The sequence below is a fragment of the Pezoporus wallicus genome, unplaced genomic scaffold (assembly GCF_028554395.1).
Source record: "Pezoporus wallicus isolate ANWC-B61680 ecotype Strahan unplaced genomic scaffold, APGP_CSIRO_Pwel_v1 contig_913, whole genome shotgun sequence".
Taxonomy (NCBI): Eukaryota; Metazoa; Chordata; class Aves; order Psittaciformes; family Psittacidae; genus Pezoporus; species Pezoporus wallicus.
The window spans coordinates 82,252-91,348 of NW_026642934.1; the positions used below are offsets into that span (position 1 = coordinate 82,252).

Consider the following 9,097-nt stretch of genomic DNA (forward strand, 5'->3'; position numbering starts at 1 on the left):
TAAGCCTTGAAATTAAGTTTGTGACTGAAAGGGCACATGAGAACTTGGGTCAGGGCTATCACTCTTACTTTCCCTGGTTAAACCTCATTGCTGACATTTAGCTTTCTCTGTCACTTTCTCTTGAAAGCTGGCTTTGTCAGTGCTGACACTGCCTCACTTGGCTGGATTTCAGCAGGGGAAGAGGAGAGAATAGATGGTCTTTCTGACAGAGCGTTGATCTCTTTCTGAAGTGTACTTAGCTGCTTTGGAGTGCAGAGTTCAGCAAGTGTCAGACACTGCACCCATGGTATTTAGCTGACTCACACAAATCAATCCTCTTTGGTTTTCCTGCCATACATCCATCAAACTGTTGCCTTAGTGGGAACCACCCTCAGGCCATTTTGACCATAGCTCCCAGGGTGATCGCAAGTGCTGGTCCAGGCAGAGATTGGTCATGAGGCCCTGCCCATGTTTTTGAGTGATAGACCATTGATCTTGACAACATGGTTGTCATTTAACTCTGAAGGCCTTGTTGAAGGGGCAAGTGGATTATTTTGCTCATAAGTGTGAGGTGATTCTTGTAGAGTCCACCATAGCAGCCTTTCAAGGGTCACAGGGATTCTCCAGAGATAATGTGCTGCTTCTCTGCAGCTTGCTGACTCTTTCTCTTTCAATGCAGGTGAGATTGCCTCCCAACACCAATGATGAGGTAGATGAGGATCCCACAGGCAACAAAGCTCTCTGGGACAGGGGGCTTCTTAATGGAGCATCACAGAAGGTAATGCTTCATGGGAAGCATGCAGTTATGGGAAAAGAATGTGCTGCTTTTCTGTGAAGTTCTCTGCAGTGTTGTCCAGGAGATGTGCAGGAGCAGAACTGCAGCTATATCTACTGTGCTGCAGGTGATGGGTTTTCACTGTCACTGGGAGCCAAATTCAGTTTCTGAAGTCACAGGTGCTGGGTGTTTGGTGATGTTTGATTGAAGCAGCACACTTGTTTTCTTCTCCTGCTTTCCCTTTTTACTTGCATCTGTTTGTCCAGCTCAAGAGGGTATATAGTTCAGCAGCATGCTGAATTTTGCCATCTGGTCCCAAGTGGAAGGCAGCTCCTCTTTAGAAAGGCATTTCAGAACTAGCAGGTGGCCAAATTTATTCTGCTTTTCACTCTCAAGCCTTTTGATGCTTTTATATAAGCTAAAGAAAAAACATGTTTCTGCGGTTGACTTTTAGGCTGAAGTGATTATGAATTACCACGTGGGAGAGACAGTGCTTTCTTTACAGAAGACCACGCTGATCCCAGGAGGCTCTGAATCGCTGGTGTATACCACCCTGTCTGGAGGGATAGGAATTTTGGTCCCTTTTACTTCCCACGAAGTAAGCAAGCCCCATCGTCATACTGCAGACTCGCTGCTTCTCTGTGCACTCACCTCCAGCCAGTATATTAATGTGCTGCATCCCTTGAGTGTAACTCCAGGGGTTTGCAGTGTGTGAAAACCTGGGCTGCAGGAGAGCCTGTGGCTGTGGGACAGGCTTTGATGTGAAGGGAAAGAGGGGGAGCTTCTTAGCTCTATGAAGAGTTGAGAGCTATTCTTGTTGCCCTGCTGTTGTAAATCTGCTTGTGCTGCAGAGGGGCTCTTGGGTGATTTAGTGTCTGTGAGGAGGAATCCTTTGGCATGCTTTGTGTAGCTTGTACACTGTAGTGATGAGGCGCTGATGCTTCAAGTGCTGAGGGTGGTTTTCTCCTCTCTCTTTGCTGTGGCCTCCTGAAGCAGTGGATGCCAAGACATTCACTCTTAAAGCTGCACCTCTGTGCTGTACAGCTACTGTATGTTCCAATTCCTGGGAGGCTGATCCCAGCCAAGGTGGCACAGTTGGCTGCCTGGCTCTGCTGTGGGTGCTCCCAGGGTGGAACTGTTGAGGGGTGACCATGACTCTGGCTGATGTGTGCAGGGCCACTCTAGCAGAACCTGATCATGCCAGTGTTCCAGCCCCGGTGGGTGTTGTCTTGCCTTGCTGGTGGCATTGATGTGTAACAAACTGTTCTCTTACCAATTCTTCATCTCCCCAGGATCACGACTTCTTCCAGCATGTGGAAATGCACTTAAGGTCTGAGCACCCTCCTCTCTGCGGGCGAGACCACCTCAGTTTCCGCTCCTACTACTTCCCAGTGAAGGTCAGTCCAAGTATTTAGAATCAGCTGGTCATGGGGGTGCAGAGACTTGCTTTAGGACATGGAACAGCTTTGAGGGCCTGACAGAAGCAAGTCAGGGTTGCTGTTCAGCAGGGAAGACTGGGGCAGTGTAAGCCATAGTTTGTGTGGGAACTGAAGCTAGCTCCTGAACAGCACTCTGATGACAGTACTTAGCGCTTAATACCGTGTCTGTTTTGGTTTCTTAACCCTTGTAATGAGCCTTCTGAGGGTTGGTCTCCAGACCCAAGCCCAGAGGTGCAGCTGTTGTGCTTTTGTACTTGGCACAGCATCTCCTTTCTCCATCAGGAGAAACAGCACTGAGTAGCTGTTTGCCTGCCACCTCAAACTGGGTGCTGCCTCAGGGATGTATTTTTCCACCACCATTTGAAAAGGGAAATCCCATAACAAACAGCTGTTCCTGTTTATTTCTGCTTTTGAGGAGCTGTGTTTGAAGCTGTCAAGTACTAAATGCTGTGACCAGAATGGTCTAGAGTACTGCACCAGAGTATCTGTGTGGTGACTACTACCAGGGTATTATTCATAGTAGCAGTCAGAAAGCTGTGCAAATGCAGAGGGTGTTCTTGTTCTTAATGTTCTCAGGGCTGATTTGCAGCATGGCCAGTCTCAAAGATGCCTCACATTTGGCTACAGCTGCCTTGCAGTCATCTTTTACAGCCTCCCCAGCATTCCCAGCACAGCGCTTGGACTCAAGTTGAATCCATCTTCCCTTCCCTTGTGTGATTCTTCACCTGCACCTAGGCTTTTGGGGTTTCTCCTTCATTAATCAAGCTGGCCAGTAATTAATTTGTTGCTAACTGCTGCTATTCAGCAGATGAGGTCACTGAGCATGGTCTTGTTTCCAGGACAGGATTAAGAAGCTCCTGGGAACAAATTGTTGCCATTAATTCCCACTTAGTCAGGGTTCAGTGCTTCTGTGTGGTATGGATTCAATGCTCACCTCTTTGCCCCTCCAGAATGTGATTGATGGGGACCTGTGTGAGCAGTTCAACTCCATGGAGCTGAACAAACAGAAGAATGTGGCAGAAGAGTTGGACCGGACCCCACCTGAGGTGTCCAAGAAACTGGAAGACATCCGCACACGCTACGCTTTCTGAGCAGCCACCGACTGGAGCAGAGCATCTCCTCAGGCCTCCTGTGGACATTCTTCCAAGCACTGTTGGGAAGAGGATTGTGTGCTTTGCTTCCCTTTTTAAATACTGTTTTGCTCCTCTTGGTTTATGTTTTAAAGCAACATGACTCCAGTAAATACAGTATCAGATATTAGGTCTCCCACCACATCCTGCCATTTCTGTGAAGACTCCCAACATCCTGGTTTTGACCAGAGATTCCCTCTTGGGAAGTGCCCAAGGAAGGGTGTGGTGACCCCTCACCCTCATTTCCTTGGCCTCCCTTTAGGATGGGGGAGCCCGAGGGTATCTTGTGCTGGCCTCACAGAAAGCCCTGTAGGGCAGATCCAGTTGAGCCTTTGTAGGATCAAGTGGGTTTTGCAATTTCCCAGCGTTTTGGTAAAGGAAAGAGCTATGGCATGACTCAGGATTGCCAGGCTCTATTCAGTAGTTGGTGGTGAGAAAGTCTCTTCTTCCACTAGCCCTGGGAGCAGCTGGTGGGAAGCTTGGCTGTGTGGAGGGTGTATCTGTCATACTTGTCTTGAACATTCTCTTCTGAATTGTGAGAGGTTTTTTTTGGACTTGCCATTTCTGACTGTGTTCCCTGTAAATAGAGTTTTGTACAATGTTGACTCTTGGGGGTGGGGAAGAGTGAGGCCTGAGTCTGGGACTTGATTTGTTTCATAATAACTTTGGCAAGAGCAGTGTCTCCAAGCTGTGACTGAGAGCAGCACATGAAGAATAAAAGCCTGTTTTTTTTACAAGCCTGACCCTGGGGTTCTCTCCTTTGCAGCAGCTATCCTGACCTGGTGGCAGCAGGAGGGTGCAGGAGTACAGAAACATCCGTGCCCTGTGCCTTGGCTGTGGTTCTGGAGCTGTGCTGCAGCCCTGCAGGTATCAGACCATGAGTCCTCCTCCTCTTCCCTGCCTGCTCTGCCTGGAGCTGGTCCCAAGCCCAACGGCATGTCCTGCAGCCAGATACTGCTGTCCAGCACCACTTTATGCCTGGACATGCACAAAGTGGGGTATGTGGAGAAAGGGTGTGAGGGAAAGGTCTTCCCTCCCACTACTGTTTCTCCAGCCCTTCCAGGGCAGGGCTGCGGCTCTGGGAGGAGCAGCTGGCTGCCATGATGGCAGGAGAAGGTGTGTCTTCCTTGCCAACCACACAGCAGGTGCCTCTTGGTTTTATCTTCAGTCTGGGCTTTGATCCCTGGCTTACTGGGACCGTGTGGGTCCCAGTGGGCCTGTCTCTGGGGAGCTGGGAGCCCTCCCTTGATGTGTGGTATCCAATGAAGGAACCCTGGCCTCCTCCCTGCTCAGAATGATGGGCAGCCCCTGGCCCAGTGCTGCACTCGCATTGAACAGCATCCGTGTTTCTCTGGTGCATGTACTGTGCAGGGTGAGGGCAAACCCGCACCCTCCTCTCCCCTCTCCTGCTTTGGGTTTTTGCTACAGGCCTGTGGTGCCAGGGGCTTCACACAGGGCTTTGCCCTTTGGTTGCACTGTGGCACCCAGCCTCTGCCCAGGGTGAAAGGCTTTGTGCTCCTTTCCCTTCCTGTACGTTACCGGAACGCCTGCATCAGGGAGCTGTAACCACCTGAGCTGAATTTAGTGGGAGTCCAGCCTCTGGCTCATCATGCACATGGGGTGCCCACCCTGTGCTCCCCACATTCCCCATAGCCTTATCCTCTTCCCCCCCCCCCCCCCCCCCAGTGTGACATCTGCTCTGGATCAGGGGATGCTCTGGCAAAACTTGTCTGTCACCATGTCAGTAGTCCTAAGGGTGAAATCACACCCGGGGGGGGGGGGGGGGGCTTGGGGTGTTCCCAAACAGGTTTTCTTCCTTGGCTGGGCCTGTGTAAGTAAATAACCTGTCTCTGGAGCAAGGGGCAGCCACCAGCCCCCTTTGTGTGGGGGGCTCCAAGCTCGGGTCCCACCCGCCTCCCTGGGGAGCAGGGGGCTTTGTAAGCAGAAGGAGAAGCAGATAAGCTGTAAGAAACTAAGGATAAGGGTATTGTTTATTAAGATTTATGTTAAGCCCAATGTAAAGGTTAGGCAACAAAAGATGTGAAAACTTACTCAAACAATCACCAGACACAGCTTGTGCAAGATAAGATAACCATAATCGCTTACACAAACTAAACCAAGTACCACTTAGCAGATGTTGACTAAAGATAACTGTAAGATGTTCCAGGAACTGGCGGAGATAAGACAAACAACTCCATATAAGGACATATGAGTAAAAGGTCAACTATGGAACAAAGGAGGAAAACTTCTTACTTCAGTCTCAACGATCACCAGGAGGCAGAGGTTGACCCCCTAACAACAGCGGAAGCATGCGCAGAGTACCTCCACTACTTCATGAACACGGAAGTGAGATGTATAAAAAGGGGCTGTTTGAACTGCTCAGCATGGCAGTTGGCAGAGCTCAGACTCCCCTGTCGTCCAGCGATGTTTTTGCTCATATTCTACTTGCTATAATTAATAAAATTTTAATTGGATTATGATCCGTTGTGGTCTCAATTTATGACAATTTTCTGGTGCCGTGACTCGGATAAGGAACGGTGGGTTTTGGTCCTCCGGGGAGGCGCCCCGCGACATTTCGTGGCCCCGCGACCAACAGCTCACCCCAACCTTACCGACGAACCTAAATTCTAGAATAATGAGCAAAGGAGAAACCGGTAAAATCCCATAAAATTCTGTGCACGGGAGTCCGGACGAAGACGCAGGACACGTAAGTATATTGCGAAGTTGTTCGCGGGTTTGCCGTTCGGGCGGGATTGGGTTTCCTGGAATATAACGAGTGAGAGGTTCGATATACTGAACCAAGCGAGTGTGGACTCTTAAGTACTGCGTCTCCCATCTCCTGCGAGGGACTGGGCCAGGAACAAGAAGAGTGAGTGAGTGTATGTTTGTGGATATTCCAGAAGATGGGGGGGAAGGGCAGCAAGCCTTCGACTCCCATGGGAAGGGTACCCATTGTACCTAAGAATACCCCTCTGGCATATATCTTAGACAATTGAGAATATTGTACTAAGATATGGGGAGGGAAGAAGATTTCTAAAAATGTCTTTTGGCCAGTCTATGGGTCAGAAGAAGATTGGGTAAGACAGCAATTAAACCTCTGGGTTAATAATAAAAAACCCCTTAACCCGGAGGAGAGTCAATATGCGGAAGTGTGGCTAGAAAGACCGGGAGCTAGACTTTATCCGCTGAACGAAATAAAAACTAAACAAAAGAAAAAGAAGGGACATATAAAGAAGAATTGCAGAAAAAGGATCAGAGATGAGGAAATATTGAAAACGGAATAGGAGAGTCAGGGGCTCTATATCTTAGGGGACCGGAGTCATCATGAGCCCTTGATAAAATTAAAAATAGGTCCCCATAAACAAGAGTTCACCTTTTTAGTAGACACTGGGGCTGAGAAATCAACTATTAAGCAAATACCTGAGGGATATAAAGTTTCCCCTGAAAAAGTACAAGTAATTGGGGAAATAGGAGAACCCTTTAAAGTAAGCAAAATTAAAAATGTGGTATTCGAAACTAAAAATAAATTTGGAATGGGTGAACTCTTGCTCGTCCCTGAAGCAGAATTTAATCTGTTAGGACGAGATTTAATTGTTGAATTGCAATTAGAAATTAAAGTGAAAAATCAAGAGCTGACAGTGTCTGCTTATCCTTTGACCGTGGATGATCAAAAACAAATTAACCCCGATGTCTGGTACTCTCCGGACACAATTAGTAGACTGGAAATTCCACCGATTAAAATCCAAATTTCCGAACCCCACATACCTGTGAGGGTAAGGCAATATCCCATATCCCTAGAAGGACGGAGAGGATTAAAACCAGAAATTGATCGATTGTTAGCACAAGGAATCTTAGAGCCTTGTATGTCACCCTTTAACACCCCCATTTTGCCTGTAAAGAAACCAAATGGGAAATATCGGCTCGTACATGATTTAAGGGAAATAAACAAAAGAACTATCACCCGGTTCCCTGTAGTAGCAAATCCATACACACTGCTAAGCAAACTAGGACCCCATAACTCCTGGTATAGTGTGGCTGATTTAAAGAATGCCTTTTGGGCCTGTCCACTGGCAGAAGAATGCCGTGATTATTTTGCCTTTGAATGGGAAGACATAGAGACAGGCCGTAGACAACAATTGAGATGGACCGTGCTTCCCCAGGGGTTCACTGAGTCCCCTAATCTGTTTGACAGGCCCTGGAAGAGCTCTTAAAAGAATACCAGGTACAAACGGGGAACATGCTGTTACAGTATGCAGATGATCTGCTCATAGCAGGGAATAATAAGGAGGATGTAAGAAAAGAAAGCATTCGACTTCTAAACTTTCTTGCACAAAAGGGCCTACGGGTATCACAAGAAAAGTTACAATTTGTGGAGGAAAAAGTGAAATATTTGGGACATTATTTGTTTAACGGCCAGAAGATATTGGATCCAGAGCGCATTAAAGGAATTTTGGAATTACCTATGCCTGTCACTAAGAGGCAAATTTGGCAGGCATTAGGGCTATTTGGGTATTGTAGGCAATGGATAGAAAACTATAGCTTTAAAGTTAAATTCTTATATGAACAACTGTCTAAAGACAAAATACCCAAGTGGACCCCTCAGGATCAAGAGCAGTTTGTCAGTCTCAAAAGAGAGCTAAGTCAAGCACCGGTTTTAAGCCTACCAGATTTAAAGCGGCCATTCCATTTATTTGTTAACATACATGAAGGAACGGCATTCGGAGTATTAACTCAGGAATGGGCTGGACAGAAGAAACCGGTGGCATACCTATCAAAGCTGTTGGACCCTGTGAGCAGGGGTTGGCCGAGTTGTTTACAAATCATTGTTGCTGCTGCCTTATTACTTGAGGAAACGAATCGCATTACCTATAATGGAGAAGTTGTCTTATATGCGCCTCATAACATCAGGGGAGTGTTACAACAAAAAGCAGAAAAATGGCTTACAGATAGCCGATTATTAAAGTATGAGGGAATACTTATAGAATCCCCTAAACTATCTTTGAAAACTATTGGAGCAGTTAACCCCGCTGAATTTTTATACCCAGGAGAAGGTAATGAACTATTGCACAATTGTTTTCAAACAATTGAACAACAGACACGCATTAAAGGCCCAGTGACGAGACCCCACTGGAAAGTAATCAGTACTCCAGGTGACACCAAGATAACCCTGAAAAGATAACGTAATGATAGAGACTTTATTTGATTATTTCACCGCATTATCTTTTGGTATAAAGTGTGTATTGCTGTTTATATTTGCTATAATTATTTCTCTTTTTTTCTATTATATATGGAAGCGTACAAAGTGTGTTGAAGGAAATTGCTAAACTTATGCAACCACACAATAGTGAATATAGAAGATATGCTGATGTAAATGATATATGTACTCTAGATATACGAATTAGGTGTAATAATTTGAACTGCAATTGTTATCCATTTGCTTGTTTTAGGTGTAAGGTATGCCAGGATAAATGGTGGACACACTGTGAATATGGATACCCTCCGATAGGAGTTTGCACACAGTGTTGGAAAATCCAAAGAACTCTCACTGAGTGGAAATTAAAACAATTAGAGTCTAAACAAGAAATTATTCGGGAATCCCATGAGTAATTGAAGATTTTTGCCAAAGGAGTAAACCCTCAATATTATTGTTACCACTCCAACGAACCAGTCCCCTTTGTAACTGAAATTTTGGTTATAAAGTGTAGAAGGGAAGTACTAACCGTGCCTTGCTTTGCCCCATTAGTTAAAGCTGCAAAGTGGGAAGCCTATGTAAA

The 9,097-nt window shown here is 46.5% G+C and overlaps 1 protein-coding gene across 4 annotated transcripts in view; it reads left to right on the forward strand.

Annotated features, from left to right (window-relative positions):
* Nucleotides 1-4,054, forward strand: part of LOC130611955 (splicing factor 3B subunit 3-like) — a 58,607-nt gene extending 54,553 nt beyond the window's left edge. For all 4 annotated transcript variants that reach the window (XM_057433220.1, XM_057433219.1, XM_057433222.1 and 1 more), the window contains 4 exons: nt 659-757; nt 1,209-1,352; nt 2,047-2,151; nt 3,144-4,054. In XM_057433220.1, coding sequence (XP_057289203.1) covers nt 659-757; nt 1,209-1,352; nt 2,047-2,151; nt 3,144-3,284 — 489 coding nt within the window. In that variant the 3' untranslated portion in view covers nt 3,285-4,054. The remainder of the gene's footprint in view (nt 1-658; nt 758-1,208; nt 1,353-2,046; nt 2,152-3,143) is intronic.
* Nucleotides 4,055-9,097: the final 5,043 nt, after the last annotated feature.